This window comes from Phyllostomus hastatus, unplaced genomic scaffold, assembly GCF_019186645.2.
Source record: "Phyllostomus hastatus isolate PE091 unplaced genomic scaffold, TTU_PhHast_1.1 phas_contig_1, whole genome shotgun sequence".
NCBI classification, from domain to species: Eukaryota; Metazoa; Chordata; class Mammalia; order Chiroptera; family Phyllostomidae; genus Phyllostomus; species Phyllostomus hastatus.
In genome coordinates, this window is record NW_025333498.1 from 9760577 (window position 1) to 9780970 (window position 20394).

At 32.3% G+C, this 20394-nt stretch overlaps 1 protein-coding gene across 2 annotated transcripts in view; it reads left to right on the top strand.

The window, feature by feature from the left end:
- The window catches only part of NCKAP1 (NCK associated protein 1), a 99360-nt gene that overhangs the window by 40520 nt on the left and 38446 nt on the right, over positions 1-20394 (top strand). For both annotated transcript variants that reach the window (XM_045846472.1, XM_045846382.1), the window contains exons 7-15: positions 794-931; positions 1943-1991; positions 6535-6691; positions 9330-9386; positions 11681-11777; positions 12010-12116; positions 12978-13110; positions 15574-15655; positions 17554-17612. In XM_045846472.1, the coding sequence (XP_045702428.1) occupies positions 794-931; positions 1943-1991; positions 6535-6691; positions 9330-9386; positions 11681-11777; positions 12010-12116; positions 12978-13110; positions 15574-15655; positions 17554-17612 (879 nt within the window). The remainder of the gene's footprint in view (positions 1-793; positions 932-1942; positions 1992-6534; positions 6692-9329; positions 9387-11680; positions 11778-12009; positions 12117-12977; positions 13111-15573; positions 15656-17553; positions 17613-20394) is intronic.

Here is a 20394-nt window from a genome sequence, read left to right on the forward strand (position 1 = left end):
ATTAATTTTATTTTAATTAATTTAATTTTCAAAACCTATTCCAAATCACTTGGCGAAGTGTAATAATAATACAGATTCCTGGGTTCTGGTCCCTTAAATTCTTTTTCATGAAATTGTAGGTGAATCTCTATATTCTGTTTCTGAACAAACTCCCTGGCAATTTATGTGCAGCCTGATTACAGAATCATTGTATAGAATTTTTAAGAAGCAGAGATGAATAGAAGAAGACAGTTAAAAGCAAGCAAGAAGCAGATGAGATGAAAAATTAAATACCTCAATGATAAAGCTGTAGTTAACAGACCAAGTGGCAAATAGAAGTTAAGTAATTTATTAAGATGGAGTTCAGTGGGTTATTTTTATAAGGCATTCTGCGAGAAATATGAAATATGTTGAGCTCTATTAGCACTTATTTGTATAACCTTAATGTCTTTTTCTTTCAGTGAGAACTGTCAGAGTAGAAAGTCATACACAAAAGGATGACACTAGGCTTTCTATGCCTTTGAAATAAAGATCCTAAAATTGCCAAACATTTTGACCTTTAAAAAATTAACATGATTTCATGAGCTAAACTCTTGCCCAGGAATGCAGAATCTATGTAGTTTTCATGAGACTTAAAAACAATCTAGAAGAGGGTCACTGGGATGGACCTCAGAGAAAGAAACATAGTTATAATTAGGCTCTGTGGTTTTAAGATGGTACAGTTAGAGATGTACAGCGGTTGTAATTGGAATTTAAATGGAGAAGGAAAAATAAATTTTTATTCCTCAATTTTCTTTTTCCCTATTTTCATTAGTCTCTTTCAGATGCACTAATTTCTCTTCAGATGGTATATCCTCGAAGGAATCTTTCAGCCGACCAGTGGAGAAACGCCCAGTTACTGAGTCTCATCAGTGCACCCAGTACAATGCTTAATCCTGCACAGTCTGACACTGTATGATTCTATTTTTCCCTTTTATGAATGAAAATAGTAAAATTGATTAAAAAATCAGTTAAAGTGATACTGCAAAATCCTAATTAATATTAACTTATCAGTGAAGTTAATTGTAAAATGCTTATTAGTTAAGTAATACAAACTATTCAGTGTTTTTATTTCTGGATTTTGATGCTAAGTTAATACAAATAGTAGGGGTGAGTACTTTCTTTTAAAGTTTATAAGTTTGTTGTTTTCTCTATGGTAGAAAATTTGGAAAGTGCAGACATTTATAAAGAATGAAAACAAAAATTAACCCCATATCTTACCAAGTAGAGAAAATTGTTATTATATGCTGTTATATTTCTTTTCAATCTTTTCTCTGTGTATATGAATATAGGGGTTATGCACACATAGTTCCTGATTTGGGTGAGACAGTGAGCATCCATTATACATAAATCTTTTTTTTAAAGATTTTATTTATCTTTAGAGAGAGGGGAAGGGAGGGAGAAAGAGAGGGAATGAAACATCAATGTGTGGTTGCCTCTCATGCCCCACTGCTGGGGACCTGGCCTGCAACCCAGGCATGTGCTTGGGAATTGAACCAGTGATGCTTTGGTTCACAGGCCCACACTCAATCCACTGAGCTATACCAGCCAGGGCATACATCAATCTTTTTTAACTTGACTAAAATTTATCTTTTGGAATACTGCAAACTCTGAAATAGACTTGAGAGATTTGGAAGCTGTCATTCATCAGATTGAATAAGATTTAACAACAGTACTTTTTAAAGAGAGGTTTTAAGCTGTTGTACATTTGAAAGAAACACCACTCTCATTGTCCTTTTTGGACTGCAGGTTTAAATATAGGTTATGAAACTTTTATCCAACTTTTCAAATTTGTTGTGCTATTTGAGCCAATAGTTGACTAGTGAGATTTCTTAGGAATCAGAGGAGAGTCATTCAGTATGGGTGTTGGTTTTTTTAATAAAGAATTTCTTTTAATCACAAATTTATATTTTCTCTTTTTAAGATGCCTTGTGAATATCTGTCTTTGGATGCAATGGAAAAATGGATTATCTGTAAGTAAAGTTGAATAGTTTTGTAATTACCCCCCAGATTTTAAGTTTTAGAGAAAAATAACAGGTAACATGTATTACTTCTGGAACAAGCACTGTGCTAAGCCTTCTGTATGCATTACCTCATTCAGTCTTCATACTGTCCCCGTCAGGGTAGATGGTCTGTTTTATAGATGAGGACCCTAAAACTTAATCCACACAGGTAGTGAGTGACAATGACAAAGAAAGAATCCAGGCTAACTCCAGTTCTTATGTTCTACATTATATTGCCTTTCAACATAGCTGTCAAAACTAAATTTTTGTTTTGTTTTTAATGATTTTTTAAATATTGCATTCATTCATTTAAGGTTTTGGTATTAATTTACTTCAGAACATATAATAAATGATTCATATGTTTGGCAGTTTGTTAGTTGCAGGGGAAATAAAATTACTCCTCATTTCTGCACCTAAGAAGTTCATAGCTACGGAGGAAGTAGACATGAGAAGAGCTGTAATGTAATTCCTTCTACCACCCCCAGGTCCACTGGCAGAAGGGAATAATTTTGAGCAGTTTATGTTTTTCATTTGTTACAATTCTTTTTAAAATTTTTTAAAATTTAAATATTTTTAAAATTTTATTTCTTTATCATTTATTCCCATACCCTCTTCCACCTCCACCCATACCCTCCCTCTAGTTCTTGCAGTTCTTATTTCTTGATTTATTAATCTTTTGATACTGTGTACTGACTTTTATTACAGTGTATCTCTATAGTGAGAGACCAGTTTTTCTTTTTTAATGATTTTTGGATTGATACTCTTATAAAATACAATAGAAATGAATTACTAGAATTATGAGAAAGTAACAAGCAAAGACTTGAAACAAAAACTTATATTTTTAATTATTAGATTTAGTTTAACAATTAGATTTTGTTAAGGTTTCTATTAAAATCATTATCAAATTTTTATGAAAGTTTCTAAATACTTTTAATTTTTCTACTTAATCTTTTGCACTGGCACTTTGACTAACACTTTTATTAGTATAAAAGGTAGAATTGAGCACTGATTTTCTGCTCTTAGCCATTTTTATTCATTATAATTTTTTACATTGATCAGGTTTTTGATATTTATATATTTTTCTTCAATTATAGCTAAAATTTTCATGCTTTGTCTCTTAGTTGATTCAAAAACTCAGCTTTTGAAGGGTTGATTTTGCTCAAATATGTAGTGATCCTTGGTTGTTTTATGATTATGGATACATGGCTGAAGAACTGAGATGATTAGTAGATTTAGGTGGCATGTGCAACCTCTAGAGTTGTATAGCACTGTTTTCCCTTAAATGGGAATGCCTATTGCAGGGCTTTGTATAGTGAACAGGGAGATGCATCAGAAGACAGGCTATCCTAGTGGAACATCTGTGGGCATGAAGAAGGCAGACACATTTGGGATAACCATAGTTGCTAAAGTAAAGAGGGTTTACTCTGAGTTTTGCTGCTTTCATACATTGAGCCTTGAGTAGAATTAATATAAAGGTAAAGAGTTACCTCAAACTATGCACTTCTTTTTTTGATCCCAGTTCTCACACTAGGGCTTTTCTATAGAAGATAATCTATTTTCTTTACTTCTTTTTTTTTTTTAAGATTTTATTTATTTTATTTTAAGAGAGGGGAAGGGAGGGAGAGAGGGAGAGAAAGATCATTGTGTGGTTACCTCCCGCCTGCCCACTACTGGGGACCTGGCTTGAAACCCACGAATGTGTCCTGACTGGGAATCATGCTTGCGACCCTTTGGTTCACTGGCCACCACTCAATCCACTGACTTATACACCAGCCAGGGGAGAAGGTGATCTGTTTTCTTCTGGCTTTGCTCTTGATTAGTTCAGAGTATTGTCTCTGGACCAGCAGCATCATATAGGAACTTCTTAGATATGCAGAGTCTTGATCTGCACTCTAGATGTACCAAATCAGAAACTCTGTGGATGGATCCCAGCAATTTGTTATTTAATAAGCCTTCCTGGTGATTTGATGCAGTCAAAAGTTTGAGGGTCATAGGTCTACAAGTACATTATAGTCTGGGGCCAAGAGTTATTGAGGGTATAGAATTTTGAAAACACAGATACTTGAAATGCAGTTATAAAGTAACTTATCCCGATGTTCTTTTCAGTGTTTACCTTTGTTCTGTTGGCTGGGCTCAGAGGACTCAGGGAAAGATCTCTCTTTATGTCTGGAGTTTTGGATTACTTATTCCAGTCTCTTTTTAAATTGATAGATAGTCCAGTTTTATGTTCTTTATATCTTCAAAGATTTTCTTTAACTTTCTTGTCTAGTACTGGTCTTCTGTTTTGTTCTCCATTATTTTTCCAGCTTTAAAATTAAAAAAAAAATTTTTTATTCTTTCATTCAGACCTTGGTAGGGAAAGTAGTTTAATGTGTGATTTAATTAATAAGCCATCCTCTTAATCTTGAACAGCTTATTTTAAATTAATTTTTGTTCTATCATAAACAAATGGATATGCTTTAATTCATAATGAAAGCCTTGTCTTAAGGAAGTGAAATATATGGTAATCCATAATATAACTGATAATGTTTTCAGAGAAACCTTTTATCAGCATCAGTTTTGTGAAATCTAAGCAAGATGTGGGACACTAAGTGAAACCTCATTTTACTCAGGGGTTAAGAGTAAAAAGAGTTAGTACATTCAGCAAAAAAGTTGTTTATAAACAAAATTTCTCTTGAGGATTCTTTCAGTTTTTGTACATGTATTTTTCTTTGTTTGCATACCAGATCAAATAATTGGCTTACATCTATGGGCCCTGTTGTGTAAGAAATATTTTATGTTGGAAATTCAAGGAAGTTAAATATACCGCTGCATGTATAGACTCCACAATAAATACCTTTTTAAAGAGTTAGCTTGGTTGTTTAATGGCACTTTCAAAGAAAGGTTGCTCTAAGAAGAATAAAAAGATAAATGGCAAGTTATGTGTTAATGATTCAGGACTTTAAAGATGGGAGTGACTATTGAGAATTGCAGGGAAATCTCACATGAAACATGATTGGTTTGTAACTGGACAGTAGGTATTGAGTAAGTGTTGAATGAATGATAAAAGAGGGTTTATGGCCTATTGTAGAGGGTTAGAGAAGAGGCATCAACAAACATATAAGATTATAGGGTGGGGACCCAAAAAAAAAGCAGAGTTATCTTCTGGAGGACAGGCCACTTGTAGTACAGGCTTTCCCTGTTAGGTGAGTGTTCTAGGAACCCATCTATATCAGTGTACCGGCTGGTGTGGAGAGGCCTTGTTTGGCTTCAGTGAAATTTTTTTTAAGTCTCTTTAAACATTTTCCCATTTCATGATGGGTGATTTACAAGTGCATCTGCCCGCACCACGCTGAGTAGTTTAGCAGTTTTTGACGAAAAACAGCATGATCCCCATACTCCATCCTCCCTATTCACCTGATCTCGCTCTAAGTGACTTTTTTTTTGTTTCCCTGAATGAAAAAAAGTCCTCAAAGAGAAATGTTTTGCTGATGTGGAAGAGGTGAAACAAAAAATGGCAGAAGCTAAAAGGCATCAAAATCGGAGTTTAGAAACTGTTTTGAGCAGTAGAAAAAAACGTCTCGATAGATGTATTACATCAAATGCACCTTTGAAGGTGACTGAAGTTTAAACATGTAAGAATAAATACACAATTTTTAATTAATACTGTTTTCTTGGGTCCCCTTATATTTTTGTGTAGGATTTCCAAATTAGATAACAAAAGGTGAAAGATACTGGAATTCATATAATACAGAATATATGATATATTGAAAGAATTTTAAGGGTAAATACATGGGGCTAAGTCTAGCTCTAATTTAATAGTATAACTTTAGTCAAGTCTTTGGACCTTTATTTCTTCAGCTACAAAAGAACAATACCAACCTGCTCTATGTACTGCACAGGATCATGTGAGATAATGTGTGGAAAAATTATTTAATACATTGTAAATTGCTATGAAAATATAAGATACTATTTCATTTATTCTGGTGATTTAGAAAAGTAGATTTGCTTTATTTTTCATTATTTGCAACTGTGATGATTATTATATGTTAATTAGTAACTTTGATCTCTAGCTTAAAATATTTTATAAGTATTTCTAAAACTATTTTTAACTCATTTTTTAAAATGACTTCTTTCACAACCTAGAGGCGATCTTTTTTTCCCCTTTTTGTGGTCTGTGTTCAAAGAACTAATTTTGCAGAATAGAGAAAATTATTGAAAAAGCAGCATTTTTGCCATCTTGTATATATATGAATTATTACCTGTCACTTAAAAGCCTCAATTTAGTGTCCCAGGTTCGATTCCCAGACAGGGTACATGCATGGGTTGCAGGCCATAACCCCCAGCAACCGCACATTGATGTTTCTCTCTCTCTCTCTCCCTCCCCTCTCTAAAAATAAATAAATAAAATCTTAAAAAAAAAGCCTCAATTTAGTAAATGTGTTTACATTTCTGTATTTTTGAAAATCTATTTTGTAACTGAAAGTACTTTGGGAAACTTATATTTGTATTTACTATTCTTTTTTATTTAAAGTTGGCTTTATTTTGTGCCATGGAATCCTCAATACTGATGCAACAGCACTGAACCTTTGGAAGCTAGCTCTTCAAAGTAGCTCTTGCCTCTCTCTCTTTCGGGATGAAGTTTTCCACATTCACAAAGCTGCAGAAGACTTATTTGTAAACATACGAGGGTATGGCATTTTCAGCTTGTTTGTTTGTTTTTTTTGGTCTTTTTTGAATAAGGATAATGAGTGGGTTGATTGAAGTTTTGGAGATAGAGAAGGGTCATATCATGCAAGAAAATACTGCCTGTATCATCTTAACAGTCATAGCAAGTTTTTAACAATCATCCTGATATGGTACTATTCATATTTTTTTTATAGGTAGCCTCACAGATTAAAATATCTAGTGTTCTTGCCCTTTTCAAACTTGTATTCCAGGAGAAAGAAGATAGTCCTTTTTTGGAAATCATAATATGGTTTTAGAGAAAAATATTACTGAAAGTACCATACACATTTTAGAGTTTTGAATTCTTTAGAAGTGTTATTTTAGATTACAGTGAATTTATAAAAATATATTAATCAAAAATGTTTCATTAAATTAATTATAACAGTTATAGAAGTCAGACCCATGCATATTGGAAATTATATTTCCTTAATAGGAAGATATTCCAGATGACTCATTTACACTCATTTTCGGTAAAGCAAATAATTTTCAGAAGTTTGTTCCTTTAAATTCTTAATGCCTGCATTTTTTTTCCGCATAAGGTTCTGGAGCCAATATATAAAAGGCAAGTTGATCTCAGACTTGGTAACAGTTATGAAATCTTTTGAAATTAGGAGCATCTGAAATATCCTGGGATCCCCAGTACCTAGAATTGTTACGCTGGCCTTGTTAGTTTCAGTTAGAAATTAAATTTACTACATTTATTTCATGTCCTATTTTGTAATGTCCTAATTAAATTGAGATAAAAATAAAGCATCTATTAGTTATTTAAAAATAAAGATATGTTTAACACTCACTATTAAACCAGTACATCTCCAATTTTAGTTTGCATAAATTACCCTGGGATGCTCATTAGAATCCATGTTGCTGGGCATCATTCCAAACCTCCTCTATCTCCTGTGTTTGTTTCTTGGAGAGGTTAAAGGAGTCTGTCCTCTCCCCCCATGCAATAATTTATTCAGGTAAAATTTACAAGTAGAAATGTACACATTTTAGATGTAAAGCTCAACAGCTTTGCATGTAAATACTCTAGGTGAACACCTAGATCAAGATACAGAATGTTTCCGTTATAGCCAGAAAATTCTCTTTTGCCTGTTTCTGGTTAGTACTGTCACTTTGGCTCCCCTCCCGTCACTCAGCCCTTCTATCAAGTCACCATAGGTGGGTCTGACATTCTCATGCAGGTAGTTTCTCAGTCATGGTGTGAGAAACAGTACCCTGTGTACTTCTCAGGTCTTATTTGGTTTTTATTTTAGATGGTGGAATACCCAGAAATACCCAGGTCACAAGGGTTTTATTGAAAATCATGAAACTTTATGATGTCTTAGTATATTGGCAATCTATGTGAGGAATCATATTTAAATATATGTGAACATTTAGAACCAGGTAATCTGTGTATATTCAGTGAGCTTTTGTTATGCATGATACAAGCAAGTTTAATGGCACCATAAAATGAGTTGTCTTTTTGTTATGCTGTTTTAAGATGATAAATTCACCATTTAAATATCTGTAAAGTTGAGACGTTTTAATTTTTTATTAAATAGTGAATGATAAATCCAATTTAAAATGTGAATTATCATGGTAATTACAAGTCAAACCCTAAGTATGAAAGCTTTATACAAAGGACAATGATTACAGAATTAGTATATTTTGGACATGTTCTCAAAGAACATATAAATCTTAGAATGCATACCGTATTTTTCAGACTATAAGACGCAACCCCCCCCCCCCCCCCCACTTTGGAGGAATAATGGTTGTTAATGCTGCTGTTGAGTTCTGTTTATATTTACATTGGTGAAATATTATGTTATTTATGTTATTAAATATTTTACCACATCTTTTGCCTCAAAATTTTTTTTCCTCTTTTCCTCTAAAACCTAGGTATGTCTTATGGTCCAAAAAACTGTGGTAGTTCACGAGTTGAAGTTCTTAGTATTAAGTGGTATTAGACAGGTTTCAGGAAGATAGGTAGGTTTTCTTTAAAATTTTAGGAATTTTGAGATTTAGTATCTAGTATTCATGAAATTAACATATCTTTATTATTCTATATTTCAGATGGCACCTTTAAACTGTTTGATGTTGGTGGTGTTTTGTTTAAAGTAATCAAATGCTTTCCTGCCTCAGTTTTCTCCACCACAAAACCCCCATTCCTAAACAGTCACTAGAGTTGATCAATAGTATATGTTCTTTCAGAATTTTTTTAATGCTTATGAGATTTCATAAGAAGTCAGAAGTGATAAAAGGTCAGAAGTAATAGCTTTGTCAGCTTTTTAAATTTTTAGAAACCACTGTTTCTAAATCACTGTTTCTCTCTTGGGCTTAAGAAATATATTTAATAAAGTAAAAATCTACCTTGTGAACTTAATTTTATTGTTGGATTTAATGTATTTTGAAATTTATTTTTCTAGGAAGCCTTAACTGGGTACTTAAGGTGCTAGCTAGGAAAGGATGTAGGTAGACACCTTCCATGCATATCCAGTTTGAGGGCCAGTTTTTCTTGTTGATAGTATGTCATTTTTAATTGACTTTTAGTATTTGATTAACTTATTTTGACCATTATTGCTCAAATTAAGGTTAACATGGTTCCAATTTTTTTTTGCACAGTTATAATAAACGTATTAATGACATAAGAGAATGCAAAGAGGCAGCAGTATCACATGCGTAAGTAGTTCTGTCTTATCTGTGGTACTTTGAATCAAGAAGAATTTATTTCTTAAAGCATTATTATGTTGAAGTGAGTGCATATTGATGTATGCAAAATGTGGTAATAGAAATGGGAGACTTGTAATCAATAACAAATAAGTATATGGCGTCAGTATCTGTAACCTTGGAGTTAGTGCAGGCTGATTTTAAATATTTTTTAAGTATTTGTAAAAATGCTCTAGGGAAGTACCATACAAATGAATTTTATATATCATTCAAATCTCTTACTGCCACTCTGCTTCCGTGCTAGTACTTTGCAAGTTCAATGATATTTGTACTTCTTCATGAAAACTGACATATCTTCATATTCTTCCAAATAGTACTTTTCAAAGTATGTTAACCCCACACCTTTTTCTTATTTTAGTAAATATGTTTGTTAGTAAATATATAGATAAATTAAAAATTAGAAAGCAGCATATTTTGGGTCTTTATTTCTTGGGAAATAACTACAAACATTTTGATAGTTCATTTTAATTGTTGTATATATAGTAAGCTGGTGTAGAATATTTATCTGACTCATCAGTATTTTTATAAGGCAGAAAGAAGGTAAGTACTACTGCCATAGATGGAAAATATAAAACCACAGTTTTAGAATTTTAGATTTAGGCTATAGGATGAATATTGGGAATTTAAACCATCTTTTTTCATTGCTCCCTGTGCTACATAATTTCCTCATGCATATTTTTTTTTCACTTAATTGAAGTACTTATATTATAAAAAGATCATTCTGTAGTAAAAATAGTACTTGGGACCGTGTTAGAATTATTTTCCTATCCTATAGAAGTACATAAGATTCTATCACTTCTTCATGGGATAGACCTTATTGTAGCAGGTGTATATGGTGTCATAGCTATCTTATAAAGATCTTTTAAAAGTAAGACATTTTTATTTTACTTATTATATAAAATAATCACAAATGTTACACAACAGTAATTTCTATCACTCATTACCATATGTCAGGTGCAGTACTTTATAATTTTCCCTCGATGTTAGTAACACCACAGACACCTTGCAGCAACCCTGTGTAGTATAATAGTAAAAAATATTAGCCCACTTTCTTAGAAATTATACCAGGTTACTTTATTATTGTCAGATAGAAAAAAGCTTGTCATTGGGATTAAAATAACATTGTGAAAGTACTATATAGGAGGCATTATGAAAGATGTATGTTCTGAGGCAGGTGTCATCATCTCTGCTTTATAGATGGCTGAAACTTTAAAAAGATAGAACTTAAGGTCACATAGGCAGAGGTGGATTTTAATCTTTTCTACAACTAATTTACAGTCTCACAGCTAAATTTCTGGTATTGCATATACCTGATACTTGTTTTTTTGGCATGTACTTTGTGTGTGTGTCCATTTATTTTTTGCACCTGTGTAAATGTAAAAACTTACTTAGAGTAGTGTATATTTTGAATGGTATGAGGACTTGGAATAGCTAGCACATTTAATAATTTTTCCCATGTTAATATATGAGAATACTTTTTTTCCTGGTACTTTATCATTAAATAATTGAATTAATTAATTATTAATTAAAATATTGAATGCCTGATATATGAATACCTATGATTATCCTTTTCTTTCCTTATCTTTCTCTTTTTGAACTAGAGTACTAAATAGATCTCATCCCAGTATTTTTATTGAATGTAGCTCTGGTTAGTCAGCTTTTTATATAGAAATTTACTTAGTAAATTTAATAGAAAAGGTATATTTAATACATTTAATGCATTATGTAGTATATTTAATAGAAATATACTTAGTAAATAAGGAAATGGATAATTAGATATTTATTGTTGTATTTATTGATTTCTATGTAGGGGTGACAAAAATGTATACAGTGGGACAGTGAGTGCTTTCAAGGATTTTACAGTCCTGTTTATAAAATGTCAGGCTATATGGTACTAAAATTTCAGAACTTAAGCAGAAATAGACATTTGGATATTAGGAAATGCTTCTTGCAGGAATGGTCTTGAAGTTTGAGTAGTATTGTGATAGAGAGAAACAATATAAACATGGTTACAAAAGCAGCACAAGAGAGGCAAGGGTAAACATAAAAGTGATAAGTCATTTAATGACAAATGCATAGAACATATTTGTAAGGGGCTTCTGTTTCATAAAATTAAATTTTGGATGTTGACCCTAAAATAATGTTATTTAATTGCCAATAGTAATTTTAGTAGAAACATGATGTTATTTAATTGCCAATAATAATTTTAGTAGAAACATAAACTATAATAGCATGTTTTCCTGTAGTGGTTCAATGCACAGAGAAAGACGCAAGTTTTTAAGGTCTGCACTGAAAGAATTGGCTACAGTCCTCTCCGATCAACCTGGCTTGCTGGGTCCCAAGGTAATTGATTTAATTCTTATTTCAACTAACCATTTTACATTTTCCTCACTTTTTCCTTGTATATATGCTGTCTCTCATACATACTTCCAACCACTCATCTCATTTCTGTCAGTGTCTTTTTGAACTTGACTTTTATCAATTCTTGACAGTGGTTTTTATATTTATGAATAGGTTTTGTTTTTAATCTTTGTGTGACAGTAAGCAGTGTTTTTTTTTTGTTTGTTTTAATTAGGCGCTTTTTGTTTTTATGGCATTATCCTTTGCTCGTGATGAAATTATCTGGCTACTTCGTCATGCAGATAACATGCCAAAGAAGAGTGCAGATGACTTTATAGATAAGTAAGTTAGCAACATTTAAAAAATTCTCTTTGTATATTTTGCTTTATAGGCTGTAGAGTTTGGGGCCTTTGAAATAAAATTATTTTGAAAATATTGTAAAGCTTTTTTTTTTTTTAATATTTTATTTATTTATTTTTAGAGAGGGAAGGGAGGGCGATAGAGAGAGAGAGAGAAACATCAATGTGCGGTTGCTGGGGGTTCTGGCCTGCAACCCAGGAATGTACCCTGGCTGGGAATCGAACCTGGGACACTTTGGTTCCCAGCCCGCACTCAATAAGGCTTTTCATATTTGTCATAAATATTTGTAAAATAGCATTAGGTGATATGATTTAGAATGCAAAATCAGATTGAATTTAAGATTATGGCTTTTAATGTTTCCTTTCCAAGTACTCTAGGGGGGCATAAAGTTCTTGTTTTCTTGCTATATCCAGTAATTTTCCTGTGGAATTCATTTTTCGAAGGGACATACACAAAAATCTAAGAATTCTTATGGAATTTCAACCAAGTGTGTCATTTGAAACGTCTTTTATTTTTGCTAAGTCCCTCAATAGAAGTTAGATAAATGAAGCAGAGAAATGAGAGCATACAGAAAAATCTTACTTCTTCCCAGTCATCTTTTGTGTTTTTAAAAATGGTTATTTGTGTTTATTTGAGTTTTCCTCTATCAGTTTTTCAGTCTTAGCTTTCCTTTTGCTTTCTGTGATTTCTTTATTCATATAAAATGATTTTAAAACATAGTTGACATTAAATGTTTAACAATGATTTTTCTAAAAAAAACTTCTTACAGTAATACCAAAGGCATTTCACATTTTCCTTGATAATAATACATTTTGAAATCTTTTTCTTTAACTTAAACAAAAGGCACATTGCTGAATTAATATTTTACATGGAAGAGCTTAGAGCACATGTAAGGAAATATGGGCCTGTAATGCAGAGGTACTATGTGCAGTATCTTTCGGGCTTTGATGCTGTTGTCCTCAATGAACTTGTGCAGGTAAAAACTATTTCATGTTTTTCTCCCTTTTGTATCTTCCCTTCTTTGTAGTAACTGATCCATTTGTTCAGTAAGCATTTATAAAATGTAATCTTGTGTTACATCATAGAGATACAAATGTAAGTAACTCATGGTCATATCTTTTCAAGGGGGTCATTATCTTGAAGGGAGAATGCATAAGTTATGGTTCAGTGTGATAGGCATTATGCTTAAGTATGTACAAAGCTCAGAGTCAACACAATGCAGGGAGTGCTTCTTTATCTTGCTGGTAGAGGTTACAATTACTAGCAAAGATCACCCTGGCTCAGTGTGGTTGATGGCTTACTGGGGGCCAAGGGAGGAGGCAAAGAGATTAGAAGAAAATTATAGTAGGCTAGGTGAGAGTTGATGAGAACTGAACTTGGACAGTGTCTATAGGGTTAAAAAAAGAGATGGTGGAGACATATTTGATAACTAAGTATTAGAGGAAAAGTAGAAGATAAATCTTTTTGCATAGTATGTTAGAGGATGGGTAGTAAAAAAAAATACAAAAAAAACCTAGAAGTCCTAGTTTAAACATCCTAATTTTATTTTCAATTTGAATTTTTCTCTATTTTTAGTTCCAGGTTTTTGTTCGTTTTTGGCTTTTCATAATTTCTTTATTTGGTCTATACTATTTTAATACAAATTTTGTTTATTTTTATTCCCGGTAAACTGACCATAGAGAAAATAGTATTTATTTTGCTTCATTTTATAAAATCACAGGTATCTGAAGACTACTATAAGCTAACATATAGTATGAAGGAAGAATATAACAAATTCTTTTTACATAAAGACTGTATTAAGACTAAATCTACTGGTCTTCCAGAGAAATAACTATACATGAAATCTTCATTTTTTTGGAAACCTACCTAAACAAGCAAATAATGTCATGTGATTGTTTACTTTAAATACAGCTTCTAAGTTCTTCTAAGCTAGTGATTCTATTTTTTTATCCACTAGATGGAGCTCAGATGCTTCCTTTCTAGAATGTCTACTAAAACAGAATACAAAAACTGATTTTATTCCTCTAGTGTTACTGCTTTACTGCAGTTTTATTTGAATAGTTATTACTTACCAGATAAATCAGAGGCTGTCATGGTCTAGAAAGTAAACCAGACTTCTGGTTTCATTTCATTTGAAACTTGCAGTGGCTAGTTGGATACTTACTAATAAATTGTACAGATTTTTGTTATCACGTTAAAATGTTTAGGTCATTTGGTGTCTTTTATGTAAGCTGTATGTTAACAATCTGAAAAAATGAATTATTTTTTCTGGAATTATAGTGGTGGTAGCAGCAATACTACTGATTAAAATACTTGTCAAATTATTGATAGTATATTTTATTACATCTGTAGAACAGTTCTGTGAGAAAAGACATGGTTATCATTATTTGAAGAAAAAAATACCTTATGTAACTTGTTCAGTATTCCACAGTTAATAAGTAACAGCCAGTATTCGAAGTAGTGTCTTAAGCAGCTGTTGTAAAGTACAAGCATAGTGTTTTTAACCATTTGTTGGAATTTAAATTTAGAACTAAGATCAACCAATTACCATGTTTTCAGATCATAAGATGCACCTAGGTCTTAGAGGAGGAAAATAGGAAAAAAAATTTTGAAGCAAAAAATGTAGTAAAATATTTAATAACATAAATAACACATTTCACCAATGTAAATGTAAAGAGAACTCAACAACAGCATTAACAACCACCATTCCTCCCAAATAGGGAGGTGCATCTTTTAGTCCAAAAAATATGGTCATATATAGTTCATTGTAATAAGGTGTTCAATTATTTTTTTATTGTAAAATATACATAACAATTTATTTTTACCATTTTAAGCACATAGTGGCATTATATAAATTCACACTTGTATAGGTCTTAATGTCCTATTTATGCTGTTTGTGAGTTAAGTATCTACCTTTAAAAAATTATTATTTATTTCAGATGGAGTTTATCAAATTTTCTTTTCTTTTTTTTTTCAGCCAGTTTGAGAGGTATTTCTTTTTGGTTCTAATTTTATTCAGGTATAATTAACACCTAATAAAAATCACCAGTTTTTAGTGTATACTTTTACTTTGGCAGCTATAAATACATTCGTGTAGCCACGTAACAGTCAAGGTGTGGAACACCTCCAAAACTTAAAAGTTTTCTTGTGCACCTTTGTAGTTGATTCCCTCTTTGACTGACACTCATCTGCTTTTTGTCACTTTTTGCCTTTAAGAAAAAATCATATAAATGGAATCATATACTATATCACTTTTGTTTTTGATTTCTTTCAATTAGCATGTTTTTGAGATTCATTCATTTTATTGTATGTATCAACATTTTGTACCCTTTTTATTGCTGAAAAATATCCCGTAGTATGGATATCTGTCTACCAGTTGATGGACCTATGAACTGGTTCCCAATTAGGTGATTTTAACATTTTTTTGGTTTCTTTTCAGAATCTTTCTGTTTGCCCTGAAGATGAATCCATCATCATGTCCTCTTTTGTTAACACTATGACTTCCCTAAGTGTAAAGCAAGGTAATAAGGCTTTTAAATAAAATCATATTTTCTTTTAACTAGGCTTTCAAATTTGATTATTATGAAAAAGATTTAACAGTTAATAGTTAAAGAAGCACTTAATTTTTAGACATACTGTAGTCCCCCCTTATCTGCAGGAGTTATATTTCAAGATTCCCAATGAATGCCTGAAACTTCGGTTAGTACTAAACGACACATACATATCTACATGCACAGTTGGCCCTTGAATAACACAGGGATTAGGGGTGCTGGCCCCTTGCACAGTTGAAACTTAACCACTGATAGCCTACTGTTGATCAGAAACCTTACCAATGACATAGTTGATTAATACATATTTTGTATGTATTTGTATTATATGCTGTATTCTTAAAATAAAGTAAGCTAGAAAAAAGAAAATGTTATTAAGAATATTATAAGGAAGAGAAAAATACATTTATATTACTGAGTATATATTGAAAAAAAATTTGTGTGTGAGAAAGTGGACCAGTGCAACTCAAGCCAGTGTTGTTCAAGGATCAGCTGTACTGTTTTTTTCCAATGTATAAATACCTGTAATAAAGTTTAATTTATATTTTATGCATAGTAAGAGACTAACAACTAATAATAAAATAGAACAGTTATAAAAATATTACTGTAATAAAAGTTATATGATATGGTTTGTTTCTCAAAATAACGCCATACTCACCTTTTTTATTTAAAGAAAGCACTTACAGCTTTTCTTTGGCGTATTCAATTTGTCAGCATCGCTGTTGCACTTTTGGGGCCATTATTAAATAAAGTAAGGATTACTTGAACACAAGCACTGCAGTATACCAAGATAGCTGATAAGTGACTCACTAGTGGGTACCATATACAGTGTGGATATGCTGAACAAAGGGATGATTCATGTCCCAGGGAATTTTAAGTTCAGGTCTGTTACTCTTAAAAGATGTCATATACTAGACTGCCTCTCCATTATTTGAATACTTTATTTCAATAGGTTTATATGGTATTTTAGTTTTATGTTCTTTAAGAGGTATCAGAAACCTTGACAGTTTCTCAGTAATAAATATATTTATTTTATTACACATACATAATGAAACTATTATAAATTTGTGTGGTGACATTTGGTTTATATAGAGTTATATTGTGGAACTTGAGTGTGCTATTTAAAGTTTCTGTTCACTGGAATCCTCAATCTCTATTCTAGCTCCTTTAAATTGACATGTAAGCACCACTAAGAATCAGAGTTGAAAAGTCTCCACTTTATATTTCTCTGAGAATATAACTGTCTCCTTTAACATCATCTTTGTAGGATTTGAGAATTATTTCACTCTTAGCTATTACATTTTTTTATTGCAAAATACACATAACATGAAATTTACTATCTTACTATTGTTAAGTGTACAATTTGGTAGTGTTAAGTATTTCACATGGTTGTGCAACCAATTTCCAGAACTTTTTCATCTTGCCAAACTGAAAATCTATAGCTATTGTATAGCAGCTCCCCATTTCCTCTTCTCCCAGCCTCTGACATCCACCATTCTTCCTGCTTCTGTGAGTTCGACTACTCTAGATACCTCATATAAGTGGAATTATACAGTATTTGTCATTTTGTCACTGATTTATTTAACTAGCATAGCATCTTCAAGGTTCAGCTACACTGTAACATGTGTCAGAATTTCCTTGTTTTTTAATGCTCAATAATGAACCACATTTTGTTTATCCATTTATCTGTTCATGGACATTGGGTTGCTTCCACCTTTTGGCTATTGTGAATAATACTGCTGTGAACCCTGCTTTTAATTAGTTTGAATATATACTCAAAAGTGCAGTTATCTTAGCTCTTAAAATTTGAAATGTGATTATAGATTTGTGAAAATGTTAATTTGTTTTGTAAACTGTCTCTTTTATTATAGTTGAAGATGGGGAAGTGTTTGATTTCAGAGGGATGAGATTAGATTGGTTTAGATTACAGGTAAGAATAACTTCATAATTTTCATTATCATTCTGTTATTAAATACCTTAGTTAACATGAAAACATTACTTAAAATTTTTTCATTGTTGAATACCTATTCAAAAGACTTACTTTGTATAACTAATCATAATCTTTACCTCATAGAAGAAACTTTTTATTGATACATAATTGACATAACAGTATATTAGTTTCAGGTTTACATAATGATTCAATATATTGGGAAATGATCACAATAAGTCTAGTAATACCTATCACCACACAATTACAGATTTTTCTTGTGATGAGAACTTTTAAGATCTATTCTCTTAGCAACTTTCAGACATATACTACAGTGGTCTCCCCCTTATCTGAAGGGTATACATTCCAAGACTCCCAGTGGATGCTTGAAACCATGGATAGTACCATAACCTAAATGAACTGTTTTTTCCTTTATTTACAAACCTATGGTAAAGTTTAATTTATAAGTTAGGCACAATAAGAGATTAACAACAATAATTATAAAATAGAATAATTATAACAATATACTGTAATTACAGTTATGTGAATGTGGTCTCTCAACGTACTGTATTGTACTGTAGTCATTCTTCTTGTGATGAGAAATGTTACAGTACCTATGTGATGAGATGAAGTGAGGTGAATGACAAAGGCATTGCAATGAAGTGTTCAGCTACTATGAGGGTTACTTAAACACAAGCACTGCAGTACTACAACAGTTGGATATGATAACTGAGAAGGCTACTCAGTGACAAATGGAAGGGTAGCATTTTATGCAGTGTAGATACACTATACAAAGCAGTAATTCACATACCAAGTGGGATGGTATGAGAATTCATCATGCTACTCAGAATGGTGTGTAATTTAAAACTTATAAATTGCTTAATTCTGGAAATTTCTATTTAGTATTTTCAGACCATGGTTGACCATAGATAACTGAAAGTGCAGAAAGTGAAACTGGATAACAGGGGGCTCCCATACAGTATTATTAACTGTGATAACCATACTGTACACTACATCCCAAGGGCTTATTTAACTGAAAGTTTGTACCTTTGATCACCTTCACCTATTTCACTCAGTCTCAACTCCCTGCTTCTGGCAACCACCAGCTGGTTGTATTTGTCTATGAAATTATTTGTTTTGTTTTCTTATATTTTTAGATTCTACATATAAGTGAGGTCAAATAGTCTTTGTCTTTCTTTGTCTCATTTCACTTAGCATAATGCATTCAAGATCCATCCATATTTTTGCAGATGGCATAATTTCCTTTTTATGGCTGAAAAATATTTCAGTGCATGTATATGTATGTATGTACATATACATACACATATATGTACATACATACATATATACAGTGTATACATGCATCTACTTATACATAGAGACATACATACCACAACTTCCTCAGAAGGAAGAAATCTTTTTTCAAGTTGAAATTGCTAGTAATGACTTATAGAGAAAGCAACAATTTACCCAGACATTGAAAGATGAGTAGAATTGAATGGGAAACTGGCTTACAAAGGAAAAGGGCAAACATGAAGGAAAGGGCAAGTTAAGAAACTTTTTAGTTGTAAAGTATTAATACAAAAAGAAGCAAATCTTGACAAGAGATTAATGATCACTGATTAGGTAGGAGGACAAGAGTTGTTAGATATTATCACATGGCCAGAGAGAGATAGAGGTGGGTCGATATCAGTAGTTTTTGAGTAGAGCAAGGCCAAAAAGGATAAGCCTTTGACAGAATTTTATAGTATGCTTTGTGCCTTCATTGGGGTTCTATCTAATTTTGATCCTAAGGTCACTGGTCTTTTATAGGTTGCTTTGATCTTTCTTTGCCTTTTTTCTAGTCTTAAGAAAGACAATTAGTCTTTGTCATCTTTTCCTACTTCCTAAGGCATCTTGTTTCCCCTATATTCTTTATTTCCTTTAGCATCTCCAGTCACTCTTTTATCTTCTTCCCTCTGTCTTCCAATTTACTTGGGTTATTCATATCTTACACTTTTATTTAAACCTATTTTTCTTATTTTAGTAACATGTTTCTACTTTTATTGTTGTCAAGCAGTTCAAATGAGTGCTTTACATTAAATTATCTCATTTTTTCAACATCTATTTCATCTGAATTTGTTTTCACAATGATATATTCTTCATAGTCTAAAGCTGAATAAAGGTAAATTAAACTTCATTTAGACTTAGTTCATATAAATGTCTGGAGTAGCCCTGGCTGGGCAGCTCAGTTGGTTAGGGCATTGTCACAATACACCAAGGTTGGGCGTTCAATTCCTCAGTCAGGGCGCATATATGAAACAGCTAAGGAATGCATAAATAAGTAGAACAACAGATTGATCTCTCTCTCTCTCTCTTGCTCTCTAACAGATCTTCTTTCCCTTCCTCACTCTGTATAAAAATCAATTAAAAATTATTTTTTAATTTACTGTTGTTCAATTACAGTTGTCCCACCTTTTTCCCCATTGCTCACCTGTACCCTGTCTCCACCCACTCCCACAATCACTGCCCTTGTCTGTGCCTGTAAATCCTCCCTTCATGTTCCTTTGCTTGCCCCTTCCCCTTCTTTTCCCTAGTATCCCCTTCCCCCTCCCCCTGTATTTACTATCAGTTTGTTCTTTATTTCCATGTCTCTGGTTCTGTTTTGCTCATTTGTTTTTTTTGTTGATTAGGTACCACTTATAGGTGAGATCATATGGTATTCGTCTTTTACCGCCTGGCATACTTCACTTAGCAAAATATTCTCTAGTGCTATCAATGCTGTCACGAAGGGTAGGAGCTCCTT